The 19,987-nt window shown below is 43.2% G+C and overlaps 1 protein-coding gene across 1 annotated transcript; it reads left to right on the top strand.

Annotated features, from left to right (window-relative positions):
- The first annotated feature begins 283 nt into the window (after positions 1-283).
- poc1bl (POC1 centriolar protein homolog B (Chlamydomonas), like) lies at positions 284-19,430 on the top strand. Its single transcript, XM_075449302.1, has 11 exons — positions 284-429; positions 3,579-4,018; positions 8,487-8,656; positions 10,576-10,765; positions 10,879-11,064; positions 11,300-11,417; positions 13,234-13,410; positions 15,400-15,531; positions 16,298-16,408; positions 17,512-17,664; positions 17,792-19,430. The coding sequence occupies exons 2-11, from the start codon at positions 3,633-3,635 to the stop codon at positions 17,921-17,923; spliced, it is 1,755 nt and encodes a 584-aa protein (XP_075305417.1). The 5' UTR covers positions 284-429; positions 3,579-3,632; the 3' UTR covers positions 17,924-19,430.
- Positions 19,431-19,987: the final 557 nt, after the last annotated feature.

The raw sequence follows: 19,987 nt of genomic DNA, 5'->3' as shown, positions 1-19,987 counted from the left end.
CATAATATTACAAAATATTAATATGGCCAAGGTGACTCAGAACTACTAGAGATAATAAAGGGACCAAATTAGAAATAAGAAACAGCACCATGAAGTAGCATTAAGGATTGGGGGGGAATAATGACCACAAATGTTGTTTGCATGACAAGCCATCACTGGCTTTGTTGGGGAGCTTCCACACGTCTGCTCAGCCAGTGATTGTTATCTGCGGGCTTGTGGTGCTTTTGTCTTGAACGGCTGTACCGGAACCTGAACAAGGTTTCGTCAGGGCTTTAACACAGAATAAGCGCCCAGACCGGGAGGAGAGGATGTGGGTGTGCTGACATCTGCAAGCCAGCGGTTTCACTGGAAGACGAACACAGTCAGGCTGACGGACCACAGCCTCAGCTATCTCGGAGAAACTTTTGAGACATGTAACTTGTCGAGGAGGTAAGCTCACGCCAGCTAACCTAGTCTTTTTGTCTTTCTTTTTGTTTAAAAAAAACAAACCAGAAATGTTTTTGTTTTTTTACCCATCCGTTATGCCTGCCTGTTAACGTCGCTAAACTGTGCATGCGATAAGTTGCCTGGTGAGCGTCACCACAGCTGAACAGCCCGAGAAAAGAAGTAGCACTTCCCTTTTGAACTGGCCAAAGATTTGTGGGCGGCTTGTCGATATCAGCTCACGAAAGTTCATTGCCTTTATGCTTCCGCCTTGCTGCTGCGCTTCTTTTTTTTTTATTTTTTTATTTTTTTTTATTGTTTTCTTGTTTGCACATGTTGAGGCGACTTTAAGCGAAAGATCTTCCAACTCCACCCTCTCCAATAACTGCTCAGACGAATCGTGACCCCCTGACAGATCTGGAAACCTGTTGCTGAACTGTGCGCGAAGACCGCAGCCGTACCGGTTACAGTCGCTCTCTGCTCGCCTCAGCCACTTCGTTTCCCCTCGGACACCTTACTCTTCTCCAGCCTGGTGCAAAAATATATATAAAAACTGAAAGCTGAGTGTAGAGATTAGATTAGCGGCAAAGACGAGGAGAGAAAGCAAAAGTAAGCGAAGCGTTTGGGTACCCAAGCTGCTCGAGTGAGGCGAGAGAGACGGAGCGGCAATTCGTCAAAGCTCAGTTTTGATGGACAGTTCAAGCCTGGTTGGTTTTATTTGTTGGTGTGTGTGTGTGTGTGTGTGTGTGTGTGTGATTAATTTTTTTTATTTTTTTTTAATTCCATCACAGCGTTGCTCGTCGAAAATGACTTGATGTATGTACACAGAGGGAAATCACCTAAAAGCTGCTTGTTTTGCTGAAAAGGGCCCAGCCAGTCAGTGGGAGACATACTTTGCTTCCCAACTGCTGTTTGTGCAACCTGTTCCACTGGATATTACACCCTTTATAGCTATTTGCCCTTCTCCGTTGACCGGCTGACAAATAAATTAGCCATGTACTGTATGCAGACATACTGTTCATTCCAGGCTCGCCAGGGTGAGCGATGGGGACTTTTAAAATGTGTCATGTTGTAAACCTCAGAGCTGATCCCAAACTGGAGCCTGTAATTTGTTTTCTTTTGCACGGAGCATGAATTACTGAGCCAACTCTCTCATCTGTATCGGGGTTAGATTTGTACCAGTGCGTTACATTCTCTCCTGATCAGGAAAGAAAAAAAAAAGTGGTTAAGGATTAAAAACTACTTCTAAGACATCCAGATCTCCTCCTGCTTGGTTCAACAAGCTCCCCACTATGGCTTATCAGATTCAGAGAGAGTGGAAGGTGTGATGGACAGCCAATAAAAGAGGGTTTTGTCTGCAGGCGTCTCCATTTTGAAACCTCAGGAGTCCTCTGGCCGGAATCCCAAAACTAGGAATGAAAAGGCTGTGCTGCTGCCTTGAAGGACTTGCAGTGGAAATTGAGATTTGTTTGCTTCCATTTTGCAGTTGTAAAGACTCTCGTGAGTTAGTCTTACAAACGTATCGCTTTGATTAATCTTCTACTGATTTGAAGGCAAAGCGTTCCCAGATTTTCTCTTTTCGTTTGAGCAGAAACTGCGAATAACCATTATTGGTTACGGGTGCGAGGTATGGGAAGCACTGTAGGCGTGCGCACGTAGGTATTGTCACTAAGCCTGTCTGGCACAACTGTAAACAGCTCCGTGCTCTAATATTAATGCAACATAATTATGTGATTACACTCAGTTCAGTGTCAACATCGCTAAGTGGTTTGTTTTTACCACAAGCCTCTTTAAGGTTTGGGCACGTTAAGCTCATCTGTCGGACGCCAATGTCTCCATTTCTCTCTTTGTGTATCCACAAACTTTGACTAATCTCGTCTATATGATCTATAAGTTCGGCAAATTGCAAAAAACTAACATTTGGTCTGTTATTTCAGACCAGTTTCAGGAGATGTTTTAGCTCTTGTCAGTTTTTGTAAGAGTTAAAAAATGTGAGCCTCTTTGTTAGAAAAACTCAAGGCCTCCAAGGTATTCTTGGACACGGATGAGGGTAAAAGGTCCTCTAACAATCGATGCAAGAACATTGTCAGTGAAGTGTGAATCGGGTGAATGCAAACCTCACATTTAATCTGAGAGTTGGAAGAAGAAAAGAAACAGCGCAGTGTCCCAGAAGCACAGTTTGGGTAGAGCTGCACTTTGTAGAGCATTGTGGTTAGAGCCACATGATTCTAATGATTCTAGATTCTAGATTCAAGATTCAAGAGTTTATTGTCATTGTCAAAAAAGTACAAACAAGTACAACAAAATTTTGTTTGGAGTACAAACACAGTAATAGTAGATCCAAAGTGACAAAGTGCATCAAAGACAAAAGTGACACCAGTGCTTGATTCCCTCCTTCCCCCATCCCGCTTACAACAAAGTGCAACAGAATTTTAGGTGCTTGCTACCCGCCCCCCTCACACACACACACACACACACACACACACACACACACACACACACACACACACACACACACACCCATACATCTAAATAAATAAACAACAACCTTCCAGCCCCAGTATAAATAAAGAATTAAACGTTAAAGTTTAGGCAGTAGTGATTGGTTCCAAAGTCTTATGGCCTGAGGGTATAGGCTGTTGGCCAGTCTTTTAGTCCGGGTCTGTAGGGACCTGTACCTTCTACCTGAGGGCAGGAGTTGGAAAAGGTGATGAGCAGGATGGTGGCAGTCACGCAGGATTTTCTGCACTCTCCGTAGACACACTGTATCTCTCATCGGAGTGATCCAATCTGTGCAATTCATATTTGATGGGCATTGTGTTGCAGCCCTGAACACGCAGTCACATTTAGAGTTCATTTAGAGATCATTACTGGTTCAGTGTGTTTGAGCTGTGTCCTCAGAATGATTGTAAATTTATGGGCAGACACAATCTTACTTGGGTGTAGGTGTTTAGTTGAGAAGCTTCTCTTAATTGTAAATGCCTTCTTATGTGATTGAACCGCATCCCAACTGGAAAAGCTTTTTTTGTAACTTCACAATTGTGGTCACTGGGTGTCGACCCGAACCGCCCTCTCCTTGGTGTGTTTTTTGGCATGTGATGAAAAAGTGTGTTTCACATGATTTTTATCCAACGCTTTTGTTCGTTTCTTTCCAGATGCCTGTGTCCTGTGGGGCACCCTAAAGCTCGGCCAGTCTCGGTGCCTCCATCATGAGGGGGCGCTGCTCTCGAAAGCTAGGTGTGCTGGCCAAGGCTGGCTTCCTGCTGTGGCTGCTGTGGCTGGGCTATCTCCTGATAGAACGCTCCTCTTTCCCCTTCTCGTCCTCTGTGCAGGAAGAAGACGAAGAGCACAATATTCTGGCGAGGCAACTGTCTGTAGAGCCGAGTGGGATAGACGGACAGCTGGCCAGGCCTCTGTATGTTAAACCAACGCCGGACAACAATGCGCCGGGGGAGTGGGGTCGGGGTACTCACCTCAACCTGAGCCCTGAAGAAAAGAAACACGAGCAGGAAACTGTGGAGCGCTACGCTATCAATATCTACGTCAGTGACAAAATCTCCCTCCATCGGCACATCCAGGACCACAGGATGAAAGAGTGAGTTGGTCAACAATAACGTGCACGACCTATCCATCTTTATTGAATTTCTAGCAAAAGCATGGGCTTGGCTGTTACCTGCTGCTGATGTTGTGCCAAAAGCGTGACTACTAAACGGGGATTAAGGTAAACTCTTCTCCCGAGTTAGTCTTCCGCTGACAGAAACAGGGATGGAAGCTCTTGGGATGTATTCCAGGACGTTTTGAAGCTGTTGAAAGCAGCTCTCTGCCTGAATAGATTTATTCCATTCACAGCTATTCTCAGCACAGCCCCAGTGATGGAACACAGTGTGTGATGTCTTTTATTAGTAGTTTCCCCTTCCGCCTTTGCCTTATCCTTTTCTGGCTCCCGTTCTAATGAAACCCAGATGTAGCTGTAGATACACCATCATTTGACTGAGTAAAGGTCACATGTTTGATTTATATGCCCTGGAGAGTGCAAGTGAATGACCAATATGTATTAGCAGTGGATTTGTCATGGCACTTAAGAATAATTTCCCCAAATTTTTTGATAGGGATCACTAGGGCTGGGCGTTTAAAAAATGACCACAAAGTTGTCAGTGATAAGCATTTTTAGTTGGTGCGTTGATAGACCAAAGAGCCTTTCCCTCAACAGAAACAAATGCAACAATAACTGAGGTGTCAACATACACACCCATCGAATACCACAACACATTGTTTGACCTACCAGGGGCTAATGGGACTGAATGCCTGAGTGGACCCAGCAACAGGCACAAAGGCAGGGAAGAGGCTGAGACTGAAAGTGAACTTGTGTTATCCGCTAAAAATGTCGAGGTAATCCATTTTTTTAGTCTTTTTTTTTCACTATCCAAAAAAAGGGTCGCACGCAGCCCATCTATTCAGCCCCTCTTTCTCACGCTGGATCGGTCCCTCCACCGTATGCGCTAATACACCGAATCAATATTCGGTGTATTAGCGACTGATAGCAACGTTAATGCGAGTGAGACAAGAAAATTAAGGCATTATGTTGCTTATCTAGTGATGCGTAAGGTAAATATGAATACAAATGTAAATACATATGAATATAAGTAAAAAGTGATAGACAGAGATAGACTCAGAGATATTCTTTGATCTCCTCGCTGGAACGAAGGAGCAGTGTGGGAGGTTGGCAGTCTCGTCTTGTGCTATTATCAAGATAGTGTTGAAATCTGAGACACTCTTATCAGACCTCGCTTTGATAGCATTCTCTGGAAGTGGATGGTGGAGAAACAAACACTGCAACAGTGCAGGGCGTAGGGCTTTCTATCTGCTGACCTTTTGACAGGTGTGCTGTTATTTCCCCTTATCTGTGGGCCTTTCAGTATTTTGGTGAGTGGCTATTAACCTGGCACATGCCTTACAGCAGAAGAGAATAAGCAGTGCCGGTGTTAAGGAGCTCACGTGTGTGTGTGCGTGTGATGTGTGTGACACAGAAGCAGTTCTGCAGGCTGTATTTACAAATCTCATTCATATGTTTACAGTGTTTATTGATGATGTCCTGGCGTTTTTTTTACTACAACTAAAGACGTGTAGTGCGAAATTATTGTCAGTCAACATGGGCTTATATCACACTGAGCGGATATTTGTGAATGAATGTTGAATTGCCCTTCCTGTTGGCAGGCTGTATGAGGTGGGGTAGAGTTTCTGTTGGTCTTTAGGCTTAGCAACACGGTGAGAAAATGGTGTTTTGTCTACCCAAGTTAATATAGTGTGTGTGTATATTGTTGTTAGCACCTGACGTGAACTGGCTGACGTGGAAGATGCACAAGCTCAGATAAGAATTGGTATAGAAAACCCAGATGCTTCTTTGGCTGCCCAGGAGCAACGCCACCATGCATCTGGTTTCCACAATCAGCTGTAACTTGCTCACTTCTTGATTTGTTGTAATTACATTTTGCTATAAACATTAGGAATCGGATATCACACTGAATGCTGTTTAGGATGAAATGCCGCTACTATGAGCAGATTTAATGCACCTACACTGTAAACACTGCTTTGTGTGGTCTCAGAGCTTCTCACCTTGTTTAGCTCTTCATTCTCCTTTAGTTTCTCCAAATATGCTGAATTTTGTACCTCCTAGTTGATTGATAATGCATTAGGGGGCTGATTGGGAGACACCCTCACTTTATCTGAACATCTTGAGGCATATACATCGTAAGCTCACATCTGTGGCCTGAACAGATACCATGAAACAGTCATGGCCCAAACATTGTTTATCTTAAATGTTTTGTAGATGCACATCACACATCAGGCCAAGATTCATATCAGCTTGTGTCTGTCATTTCTTAGTTACATGAGTCTAAACTGGTTGTTTCTGTCTTCCATCATGAAACTTCTGCGGTTAATTACTGTTATTGGCGTCTTGTTTGATCTTGTTTTTCACTGCATTATATTTCTCCACTTTTTTATTTTCATCCCATGATCCAGTTGCAAAACAAAAAAGGGATCCTCCTTTCCCTGGTGTAGACACAGTCGTGTCCAATCATCTCCCACAGATTTACTCAATCTCTGGGCTGTTTAACTTGTCTTAAGAACTTTACAGGCATCAGACAATTCTTTTCGTAACCCTCTTTATTTGTCTCATGTTCAGGTTTGTTTGAGCGTGGTCCGTCTCTCACTGCTCTGTTTGTCAGTTTGTAATTTTTTATGTTTGTGCAGCACTTAGGGGCACTTTACACGGAAACGAAAACGGGTTAAAAACGCAAAACCTTTTTGCGGATGCACTATATCGTTTAGATGGTAACGGCATTTTGGGGGCATGAAAACGCAAAAAAGTGAAACCGCCCTCCAGAGTGGAATTCTTGAAAACACTCCACTGTCGCGCCACCGTGTAAACGATGAACTCTCAGTGGTGGGAGCCATCTGGCGTGTTTGCTGCATCGATAAATATGAAACGTCACACACTTTTGCGTTTCCGTATGCACGCAGATTTTCACCCTAAAACGCTCGTCTAAATGCAGATTTAAAAGTGAAAACGAAACGCCACTTTTGTGTTTTGGTTTCAGATTTTTTCCGTGTAAAGGTAGCCTTAGAAACTCTGTGTTGGTCGGATTCTGACTGGTAAAGTTGAAGGAGCCACACCAACCCTGCCTTCATCATATTAATGTTGTATAACAATGTGGTGTTCTCTGCATTGAAGTCCAGCGGCAATATGTTTACAGGTAGGAGCGAGACAGTACGCTGTATGCAACTGAGACACAAACAGACAGAATAGGCATAGGCCAAAAAAAACCAACCCAAAAACATATGTAGACTGAAAAGTGCTGCAGGAATGTGTGTGTGTAAATAGGATTTGAATGTACTTTGAACGGTTTGAAAAGTCCAGTTTTGTTATTCATCATAACGCACAGGCAGTCCATTTTCGATTTCGTGGTCAGGTTGGTGAAGTTCCTCACCCTTTCCAAGCTCCATTTGAATCAGAGTTTCAAAAATTCTTATTCAGAAGGAAAGCACTGTGAATCAGCACCTCAGTCATCGTATCAGTCTATCACAGCTTCTGTTGGCACTGATGTCAGTGCTGTGTTGGACGCTCAGAACGTCATTCACTCAGTAACCAACCGATTGCTAATGTTGGCTAACAACAGCTAACAGGATTTCCGACCGTACTTGCTCAACTTGTTACCAAGGCACAGTCATTTTGACCAATGAGTGTTAAAGAGTGGCTTTTATGGGTGGGTTTAAGTGTGATGACGATGGGTGATGGACGCTTCTAAAGAGGACGGATGTAGCGTCACTAAATTTGCGAACTATTGCACTGAAGGACTCTCCCAGCGAAAAAAAAAATGTTTTCCGCTCTTCTGCTCGCTGGCCTTTGTATAAGCATGATTGCAGCTGGCTCCACTCTGTTGATCTGATTTGTTGAAGCTTGGCAATAGCACCTTGCCTTTCCCAAACAGTGTCCAACAACAACCTCTTATCAAGCATTTCCTGTTAGTGAGTTGATTCTCCAGGCTCTTCTCATTTAGTCATTGCCTGTGGTGGCACCCTTACATAATATTACACCCAAGAATAAAACAGCTTCATATTTCCATGTTTTTTTTTCTCCAAAACTCCAAAAACTTCTCATTCTCATTCTGTCAAGCTTTTGATTAAAACTTTTCAACTTTCCTTTTTTCATTGAGTTTTTACCCCTATGACCTCTGTCTTTTGTTGGTCTCCTCATTTTCTGTTCGCTCTCATTTCTGCGGTCTCTCGAGGAGCATTGCTGTGGTATGTTGCTCATTGGTGTGATGACCCCATCCATATTTCTACAGCTCTTTTATCGTTTTAATGACTGCCATCTGGATCTAGACCAGCCATCTCCCCCTTCCACAGAAGTAGCTGAAGCCTCTTTGGCCGTTTGAAAAAGAAGCGCTCACTTCCATGAGGGAATTTACGAGTGTTGCTGTTACTCTCAACATGTATACTAATGCTTGTGTCAACTCTGTCCTCTCTCTCCACCCACGTAAACACACACACGCATACCGCAGATGCCGGAATAAGAAGTTTGACTACCGGCATTTACCTACCACCTCGGTGATCATAGCCTTCTACAACGAGGCCTGGTCCACCCTGCTGAGGACGATTCACAGTGTGCTGGAGACCACGCCTGCCATCCTGTTGAGGGAGATCATCCTCATTGACGACTTCAGTGACCGAGGTCAGAAACGCCGCAATAATCCACGGGTTTATTTGTGTCTGTAAAAGTAAAACTGATACAGTGAGGTCCTTTAAAGTTAGTAGACAAACACTGACCGTCTTGGCCTGTTCAACCGAAGCAAATGAACCAGACCTGCGTACTTTGGTTTTGTTACACTGGTAGGAAACCAAAATTGAGGGGAAAAAAAGGAAGACATCTTCTGAAGCAAGTCAGGACTCGGGTCTTTAATGAGCATGAGGTATAGAGGACGCTGCAGTGGTTATGAAAAGGCTGGTCTTTTGGTCTATTTGCTTTATTTAATGCAGGCCTCTTCTCCAGCCTCTGCTTGTCTCATTCTTAGGTTTCATGCTTGTGCAAATATGAGATTTTGTTTCAATAGCAGTCTTCTACATCCAATCCATTTTAATGATGAGAGGACAAAATAAGGGTCACCGTTCACTTAATTCTCCAGCCAACATGTGCACGCGAGCATTCTGGACCTTGTTATGTGTGCAGTATGTATGACGAAAAAAGACATGCAGAGAGCTCCCAACCACATCGCTCACGGCAGCCTTGCGCTAATGACACTACTTTGCCTCTGAGGCTGGACATAGCAGTAGCGTGATGTTTGTCTGTCTCAGTGGAATAAGTGTTAGGAGTAGTCCGTGTGTATCAGAGACATTACACTATAATGATGACTTCAGAGCTGCTATGACATCATTTCCTCTCCTCTAACCACGGTTCCCAAATGGAATGCCAGATGTGTCCCTCCCGAACCAGAAAGGTTACTGCAAACCGACAGTCACTGGAGGACTGACGGCATGTTTTTTTTTATTGCTGTCAAGCCTGTTGAGCAGGGTCTAGCGTTCTTTGACCTCAGTTGTCTTTCACCTGTAAAAATCAATGATAACCAAGGGTCACTTGTGTTTTCAAAATCACCGAACGGCAGTGCTCAGCTCAGGTTTTGCCGACCACAGATCATTCCTAAAGTAAATCTGAGACACACTGGTCCGCACAGGGTTGAGTCCAACATCAGTTGTCACTCCGCCACCAACACAACAACATATTATATTATTTTATTATATATAATCTTAAATACAAAAAGGTACAAAAAGAGACCACATGTTGCTTACAAAATGCCATGTCAATGTATATTAGAAGTTATTTAAGTTATTTAATTTAGCATTTAGCTTATAACAATAAAAAAAAAATCCACAGTCAGGACTTCTGTTTAAATTTTCACTTGTTGTGTTGCAAACACAAACTAGACTAGCCTATGGGTGAAATTAGTTGCATGACATGATGCCTCAATTCTAATTCTAGTTAAGCAAAACTAAAAATCAAATACAGTCGTGGCTAATAGCAACATATTAGCAAGAGGCTAACAAATAGCCTATAGCCTACGTCACTCACGCCACTCAAGCAGTTTGTGTTGTGTGGCCTGGGATCAGTCTATCCCCCTCCCCCTTGCCTATTCTGACACACACAACCTGTATGACTCTCAGCAGCAAGTTGACGTGACAATGAGGGCGCCCCAGCGCCCACTCCACTAACTTGACATGATAATCTAGAAAACTGACAAGTTTTTTTTAGTTTTTTTTTTAGGGCACTTGTGCGCCCTCACAAAGAGTGCACCCTGGGCGGTCAACCCACATTGCCCATAGCAAAAACCGGCCCTGTTAACTATTCATAACAGTTTAATGCAGTATAAAGCAGCTGTGTGCCGTCTTTCAGCACTTGTCACCCCTCCAGTGGTCAAAAATTAACAATTGATTCAGCCTTAAGTTACATTAAAAATGAGTCCACAATTAAATTTATCAATTAAAAAAAGAGATTAATATACGATGAGGAAATCCTTACATATGCAGCTTTTTAAAGAAGCGTATGAAGCGGGAATTACTTTGATGACAGAGATGCTTGTGTGTGTTTGTGAACAACAGGCTACCTGAAATCCCAGCTAGCTGAATACATCAGTAATTTACAACGTGTGCGGCTCATTCGCACCAACAAAAGAGAGGGGCTGGTACGGGCACGTCTCATTGGCGCCACCTATGCCACAGGTGATGTGCTGACATTCCTTGACTGCCACTGCGAATGTGTCCCTGGCTGGATCGAGCCTCTGCTGGAAAGGTGACTTAAGTTAGACAATCTGAGCGAAATGTTTCACGAAGTATTAAAACTAACAAAAGCAGTACCTTCATCCCTACATTTCTTTGTCTTCGTCCTGTTGGCTTTGTGCTCAGGATTGCTGAGAATGCTAGCACCATAGTGTGCCCTGTGATCGACACCATCGACTGGAACACCTTTGAGTTTTACATGCAAACAGATGAGCCGATGATCGGGGGGTTTGACTGGAGGCTCACCTTTCAATGGCACTCTGTCCCAGAAGTGGAACGCAAGAGGCGCAAGTCTCGCATCGATCCCATCAGGTCAGAGTTCGATCATTCTAAAGGGCTGATCGCATGAGAAATCATTTTATCAGATTGGCATATACCAACACGGAGATCTCCTTTCAAAATGCGCGACTTAATGTCACCATTGATTTCTCATATTACCCAACACCGTGTGATGGACCATTAAACATTTGGGAGGGAGCCATTATACTGGCTGTTTTATTAACATTCCTATGATTATATGAAGTTAATTTTTCCTGTGACCCCACAGGTCTCCGACTATGGCAGGTGGATTATTTGCTGTGAGCAAAGCCTACTTTGAATACCTCGGCACATATGACATGGGCATGGAGGTGTGGGGAGGAGAAAACCTGGAGCTCTCTTTCAGGGTGAGTTCAGTTTTCCATCAGATAGGCTCACAGAATAAAGCCTCTGCTTAACCGCCTCAGTGCTATTTAGCAAGATGAGACCAGAGCACAGCTTTGGAAATATTGGGAAAGAGTTACTAATCTGACTTTAGTTAGTTGCTAAATCCTCGGTTTACTGGCATAACGTCCACGAACCCAACTTGTTTGCCACAGTGAGAAAGAGTAGAATGAATGATTAGGGAATTAGGTGTTATTGGCATTTCATTACCAGTGGGGATATGTCTCCATAGTATAAGTAGGTCCCGATTCATCAGTCTAATTGTAGTTAGTGTTAGAGAGACACATGTAAGTGTCAGATCAGAGGCAGACATGCCATCTGAAACTGACTGCACCTTGTAATCTTGGTGTCACTTTACACTTGTTTGCATCATTAGAATTTGCAAAGATTTCAGGTTTTTTGTGGCGTGGTGCTGTGAAGAAGAACGGGCTGTTCCTCTGAGCGATGGGTTTTGTATGTGGAAAGAAAAATGCAGCTCACTGGGACCTTTTGCCATACATGATTTATGTTCAGTGAATTTGTTTTCAGTTCTGTTTTGGAATGCTGAAAAACAATGGTGCAAAGTGGAAATTCCTGGCACACAGGACTGTTTTGTAAAGGCTGCTTAGCTCAATATGACGATAACTTTGGTTTATAGAATTGGAATTTCGCTCTGCAAAGTACTGAGGAAAACTTTGATCGCGACCTTCCATTCGTCAGTCCCGTTGTGTTTTTTGTTTTTTCTGTGATGAAAGAGGACTTCTGCAGGGGAAATTGCTCTTATTAATCAGAGCTGTGTTATAATACAGAAATAGGGTTAGAATGTTTTACAAGATTTATAAGCCTAAAAGTAAATGGAATCATTCTATTTGATTTAGATCTTCCGCCCTGAAAAACACTTTGCTTGCCTTAGTCTCAGCGCATTTGGCTGAACTGTTCGATGGATGAGGTGATATCACAACTCATATGCTGAGATTTTGGCCATAAAAATCTTTAATGGATCACTGACAAATGAACATGTCCGCCTGCTTCCCGGAAAACACTTTTGGCTCCATGTGGTTCTGAAGGCTGTTATCTTCTTCTTATGAATCTACCAGGCTATTCCCATTTTCTAGTTTTACTTGGTGCAGCCCCCCCCCCCAAAAAAAAAGCTTTTGATTTAGCCAAAAGGATCGCCTTCTGTTATCTCCATCTCTCTAGGAGATAACAGAAGGAGATAACAACTAGGCTCAAAGGAGATAACAACTAGGCTCAAAAGATTGAGCCTAGTTGTTGTCTTCTTGTCGTATTTACAGACAGTTCCACTTCGGCAGACGGCAGCTCTCAATTCTCAATCAGACTAAGGCATAAATTAGCTCACTTGTGCATGAGCTAACCCAGAAATTGCGCACAGTTTCCCCAAAAGTATGTTGAATTTGATCTGAATACTGAACTACTCGGCCTCCTCTGCTGTTGTGACATATATGTGTATACATGACGTAGAACTGAAAGTGATCCTGGTTAGTGATAAACAGACTGTATATGTGTCAGTGGTGATTATTTATAAAAGGGCATGCATTGTTTATCCCTGTAGCAGACTACACTTGAAGGATAGCACCAAATCACTGTGCTTTGCAGTTTATTGCCTGCTTCCATGAAATGAAAACATGAATCAATTTTTCGATCCTGGTTTTGTCACCAACATGGAAACATGCGGTGTAAGAGGATGAGTCATCCTTGCTCTGGGGTATAATGTACAGATGGGAAATCGAACAAAGAGTTGTTGACTATGCTGTGCTTTAATATGTGTGGAACCCACAGGTGTGGCAGTGTGGAGGCAGTCTGGAGATCCATCCCTGCTCTCATGTGGGCCACGTTTTCCCTAAAAAGGCCCCATATGCACGACCCAACTTCCTCCAGAATACTGTGCGAGCCGCAGAGGTTTGGATGGACTCTTATAAGCAACACTTCTACAACAGAAACCCTCCAGCCAGAAAGGTAGGATACAATCGCAAATGAGGAGACCAAGCTTTTGAAACAGTAAGTTTGGCCGCATTTGTTGCCAAAATGCTGAATATTTCCTGTCATATTTGGGCTGTTTGGCCATGCTTGATGTCGTTTCAACGAGTGCTAAATTGAAGCCCCGAAGTGATGATCTGTCGCACCACCAGGTAATATGATACAGAGAGCGGCTTGACCTTGACGTTAGATTTGGGCGTTTCATGTGATATAATTCATCTGTCTAGATGTCAACACATGATCTCCCGCTGTCTGCCCCTCTGGGTCAGGCCTGTGTGTATGCAGTATGTGGGCTTTGCCTCTCAGCTCTCAGCATTGGGTGGCATAAAAAATTCATGGATCTCAATTACACTTATCTGGAAAAGTACATTATTAATGTCAGGGATCTTTGATCAAACAATCAATTACCTGGTCAGGGGGAGATTGAACACAGCCCTGCCAGACATGATCTTCAGCTCCAAAGCTGCAGTGCACTTTTGATTTTTAGTACTGTAAAGAAAATCTAACTTTCATAAAGTACATTTAATTATCCATATGGACTTAATATTAAAACAGATGGACAATTACCGCATTTCCAGATATTGTTTTGTTTGTTCTAATCAGCGTTTGTATATCGGACTCTGAGACTTATTTGAAGACATTATCTTATTTGAATGTTGTTTTTGAACCTACGTTTTTTTTCTTCCAGGAATATTTTCTATGTAAAGTGATCTTTGAATACTGGTTAGAGCACTGCTTTGTTACTGAAACAGGTTCGGGTATCTCTGACATAAGGACTTGCATTCCATCTGTCATGGAGCGTAAAAGATTAAGGCGTGTGAGTATTCTGGACTATTTTAGTAGCTTCAGATGGAGCTCCACGCCTTCGAGCACACCTGCTGGTTTGCGGTCGGGAGGATGTCATTAAACCGTGTTTGTAGAGTTTGAAGTCATGTCCAGAATGTCAACATTTGCTTTAAATGATGCGACTCTTTTTTGGTGCGCCAAAGGCATTAGAAAAAAGTGGCGTGTAAAGAAAAATGTAGATGTCGCAATGAAAATGTCTTTGTTCATACATCATGGCACCCAGTTCTTTTGTGTGCATTACCCCATTGTGTGGCTACCCTAGTTGGCCACGGCATGTGACACAGTTTTCAGCAAAAGATGAATAACTACAGTTCAGCGGAAAGATCATCTAAAAAAAACAATATGACTATAGTTTTCTCCCTCAATGTTGAACATACTGTAGCTGCTTTGGACAAATGCTCATCAGCCGTTACATAGTTCAGTTAACAAAGGGAATGAATTAGCTTGAATGTTCGCACAATACTTTCTAATGTTTTATAAGATAGAAAATAAATATTTTATGTAGACACAGTAAGCTGTGTCTACATAAAAGTCTTAAATCACACTTTGTGTGTGTATGTATTTAATTTGATCCGGTCAGATTTCAGAATGTCTCTCAGGCATGCATGTCCCTGTTGCTGAATCACCAGTTGTAACATCTTGTAAGTAGGTACTAACAGCTACGAACCAGGATGCCCTGGCCTTGGTCCAGACCTTTGAACGTGTTCGCTACACAGTCAGCTGACAACAGATTGGAATCTGTCAACAAATCGGTCTGATATGGACCAGGCCCCAAGGCCTGCCGTATGGCTGACCTTGTCCCCTAGCCATCATAATTCTGTTCTTGTCAACAATGCCCCGATAATTACGGTGGCCTAATTTTGCTGCTTCCAACACAGTACCAGAACAGACTTGTTTTCAGATAAATCTTCCCCAAAACTCGACAGGTGTGATTGCAATGACATAATACACCGTCCATCCATCCATTTTCTATACCCGCTGAATCCGTCGGTCGGGTCGCGGGGCGGCTGGAGCCTATCCCAGCGGTCATCGGGCGAGAGGCGGGGTACACCCTGGACAGGTCGCCAGTCCTCACTTTAAATCAATGCGTTTATTGTTGCCGTGCATTCATGTTCTCCACAGGAGACCTACGGGGATATCTCGGAGCGGCTGCTGCTGAGGAAGAAGCTAAAGTGCAACAGTTTTGACTGGTATTTGAAGAACATATACCCTGACCTACATGTACCAGAGGACAGGGAAGGCTCGCACGGGGCTGTAAGTGTCTGCCTGTTGCACACTTTATCTGACTATTACTCTCAGAAGCTAAGAGAGGTCACGCTTGTAAAAAGTTTTGAATATCAGTATCTCGGGGTCACAAAATAATCATCTTATTAACTCTAGATAATGGGTCTCATTTTATCGTGGTGACGGGTAAATATAAAGTGTTAGTTAATACTATAGATCCTCCCCGACTGTCGTGACCTTGATCTTGTGATCTTGCGACACCAGCATTTGTTCTGATAAGGCAGCATATGTGCTTTATTTTTCATATAGATATGATCAGAGATATGAATTGAGGTCACAAAGTAACAGTTTTATGCGGTGAAATTATGTCACGGTGAAAAGGTGTGTCCAATAAGCCTGTTTCAGCTGGACTCCACATCATTGTGATCAATACACAGAAAATGCTTTGCCTAAAATTCTTGGATCAATGTCTGATTAATCTTATTAAAAGCGTATTTTATAGGTAGTTGTGTTGGCACTTTGATAATGAAAGCATCAGTCCCATTTGTTTTGCACTCATTAAGGGATGTGTCGTGATGCTGAAAACAAGAAAACAACACGTAGAAACCTGTCAGTGGTGTCAGTTGATCACATGACTAAATCAACCAGCCAGGCTGGTGCTGCTCTTTGTGGCCTTGCGGTCTGATCTGACTGCTGAGAATAAAAAAAAAAAAAAACAAGATGAGTGACTCTTCACGGGTATCAATGTTCAGCGCCACATCTTAATCGTTGTTGATGATCGTTGTTCTGTTGGCAGGTGCGTAGCTTAGGGATACAATCCGAGTGTCTTGATTACAACGCTCCAGAGCACAATCCCACAGGTGCCCACCTGTCTCTGTTTGGCTGTCACGGGCAGGGAGGCAACCAGGTACGTTAAGCTTTTCTGGTTATTTCTTCTACCTTTCTCCATCTCTGTCATGCTCTTGGCCCCGTTGGGAAATCGATGCTTTCTGCTACCCCCCAAAAACAAGCGCTCCTCCGTTATCTCCAGAAGGGGCTGCATTCACATATAAAACGCCTAAAAAAAAAAAAGAGCTTTAAAATCACAGGTACTTTAAATCAGATTTTTTGCCAACTCCAGGGATGGATGATTTAGCAAGCAGCAGATTATATGTCTGTATATTTAATGTTGGGAGTCAGACGAAAGGCGCAGTTTTCCTCTGGGGATCTTGAACCTGCCCGATATGTCTGATTATCTCATTGACACGCCGTATCAGGTGTCCTCAGTCACAAAAGCCCCATGTGTTAGTGAAAATCAATGTTTGAATAGCTCCCCTGTGAAACAAAAACCTGTGGGCCCTTCACCACCTCCCTCCAGCCCCTGCCCCCCCTTCCCTGGCCCACGTAAGAACCAGGTTCCATTTAAAAGATACATGAGCTTTGCAGGCAGAGTGAGTGGCACAGCCAGGGTGAATAAGTCTGAAGCCAGAGACGGTGGCCATGAGGCAGTCTTTTATTAGAAATGACCATTGCGGGCTTCAGTGCACCTGAAAGATATATGAGACGAGAAGAGGAAGGATGGCGAAGTATGAAGATTGATCATCTGAGCGTGGCATCTTTTGTCCCACTAGGTCCATTAGTTGAATTGACACCAAGAGGGAGAGTAAGGTTTGTCTTCATGTCTGCTTGATTGAGAGGGCCAAGCCCTTCTCTTTAATGATTAGGTCCCTTGGGTCCTTTGACACACACGTACACACACATACACTGACACCCCGTTGGCTTAACCAGGTCATGATCCCTCAGCAGAGGAAAAAACCTCCTGTCACCTTAAAGGAAAATGAATGTAGACCTGTAGAATCTTTCAAAATAAAGAGACGTAGCAAAGGAATTTGAAAAGGATGGAACATTGGTTTAATCTCTCCTGTTGGGGTGCTTTTTAAAAGAAATGTTTAACTAATGGTGACGAAATACATTTAAATGTATATACATTTGTAATTACGGCCGCATAACTGGGTCTGTCTTCTGCTCCAGTACTTTGAATACACTTCTCAGAAGGAGATCCGTTTCAACTCGGTGACAGAGCTGTGTGCTGAAGTACTCGAAGGCCAGACCTCCATCGGGATGAGGCACTGCCCTCGTGACGGGGAACTCAAGCCCCCCAGTATCGTCTGGGAGTTCAGAAAGGTGAGAGGCTCCTTTCCATGCAGACGGGCTCATTCTCACGTCACTTGTTTTTGAACACACGTTATTTCAAAAGGGGGGGCCATTTTCCTACATAGCCAATTTGAAATTCCCTCTGTAATCCTTTCAGGATGGGACCATCTACCATCCTGAGTCAGACACGTGTGTGACTGCCTACCGCACAGCAGAGGGCCGCGGAGATGCCCAGACGAGGAGGTGCAACTCAGGCGACAGAAACCAGCTGTGGAAATTTGAGTGGTAGAAGGAGGGAGTAAAACTGTAGCAGGAAAATTAAAGTGACCTTTTGAGTGGTGCAATTACTACAGTGGATGTCTTCTCCACGGTATCCAAGTTTCTCCCTACCCAAATCTGCACTCTATTTGAATGGGAAAGGCAACAAAACGCTTCTTGAAAAATGTCTCTTGAGGCTAGTGATTCGCCCCGTCGAGTGCTTTTATGCCCGTATGAATAAGTGCAGATTGCAGTGGAGTAGGTGAGCATCGCACAGCGAGGTTTGTCTGGTCCTTTCCAAGAGACAAGCTGCTGCTTTCATCCAAGTGCCTCTTCAACCAAAATGGAGCATATTGCAAACCTGACGTGAAAGCGGTGAAAGCTGATCTGATTGTCCCGCACGTGAAGTAGTGCCTTCAAAAAGACTTAAGGAGTTGCGAGCTGCGAAATCATGTTGCACTACAGAATGCTACTCCCATGTGCAATTGATATTGTTGTTGTTGAATGCTGTTGCTTGTTTGTATTGGTGTTGAGAAATGTTATGAAAAATTGGCTGCTAAAAGTAGGCGTGCTAGGAATGTCAGGGCAGCAGTATTTTGCCCCCGAACCATTTGCTTCCTAACATGCTGCATCATGTGAGAGGAAAAGATAGCGAGAGCGCTGCGGTCACACTACACCGCTTCTCACTTCTCCTTCTTGCCTGTGGTGCCAGTGAGAGAATACTGCCTGAACAAGACTTGAAGAATTCATTAAGCATTTGAACTTAGTACATTTTGCCTTGAAGAGCTTAGTAAGTCGACAGGGATGTTGTAATCTATTCTTCCCTGTTGTGCAATTACAAATAGCCTCTAAACTTGTCTGTCACTCTGCCTTTGAAAACCTGTCATCCTGAAAAAACGTATGAAGTGCCAAAATGAAACGTGCCACTGGGTGTCAAAGATTTTTTTAGAGTACTTGCAAAGCTAAAAGCAACACAACACTGGCACGATTAACTCCATTTGATTTTGTCACAAAAAAGCCTTAAAGGCAGCACCTATGTGCCTTGTTTTTGAGACCCATGTGTGTAAACTGTACTTGAAACTGAGTTCAAAACTCCCGTTTGGTTTGGTTTTTCCACTGAAAGCCCCATTTGTGGTCTAATGGGATTCGAAGACCTGGAGGCGCAGTGTAACTGTTGTCGAAAACCTTAAGTCAGTTACAGCTTTATTTGCCCGATCCCAAATATCTCTGAGCAATGTATAGTCTCAGCAGGTCTCTGCATCCATGAGAATGAGATATTCATAGTTGTCAATGGAAACCGTTTTTTAAACACGAAAGAGGACTCCTGTTTTGTGTTACCTTTGTAAATAATGTTTTTGGTTTAAGGGACCAGATGAGGACAGTTCTAATGTAAAACACCTTTAAAAACTACTGATGATGCAAAAGGGAAGTTGATCACTTATTATGATGGTGGGATGTCATGGGATGGATGTTTAAAAACAACAAATCATTGACAAATGGAATAAATTGAAAAATAAAAACTAACCACAAATGTAGAATTTGGCATTGTTTTTACCTCCCTCCCCTTTTCTGTTTCCAATACATGCTAACACGTCATATCGTTAACTAAAAGAAAGCCATCCAAGCTGCTTAAACTCCAATAGTTTTGTCTTTCTATTGTTCCTGCGATTGAGCAACAACATCCAGTGAAACCTTTGCATTTGTCCAAGAGGAAAAAAGAGCTGCCTGTCTTGATCCCGACTGCACATTGAGCAGTTATGGATGACATTTTGTCACAGTTGTTTACCACCACCTAGTGGCAGCAAAGCAAATAACACTCACTGCTGACAGGCCGCAAAGGGGAAGTTATTCCTGGTGACTGTAGAGAGCTACAGTAATGCCACCAAGAACAAACTAAATTAACTGGTGACTGGAAATAGTGTAAGAAAAACATAATTTCGTAAAGTCGGGACAGGGACAGGGATCCCCTGCCCGAAACACTGCGAGGAAATATAGTTTATTTCGGGTGCTTCTCGTGAAGCTCCAAAGAGTTTGGAGCATTTCTTCAGCTATGGTGCACAATATGAAAACATTCAGACTTCAGAGGAGATTTTGT

This window comes from Odontesthes bonariensis, chromosome 18 (assembly GCF_027942865.1).
Source record: "Odontesthes bonariensis isolate fOdoBon6 chromosome 18, fOdoBon6.hap1, whole genome shotgun sequence".
Taxonomy (NCBI): domain Eukaryota; kingdom Metazoa; phylum Chordata; class Actinopteri; order Atheriniformes; family Atherinopsidae; genus Odontesthes; species Odontesthes bonariensis.
Note: the sequence above shows the minus strand (reverse complement) of the source record. Positions and strands in the feature narration are given on the sequence as shown.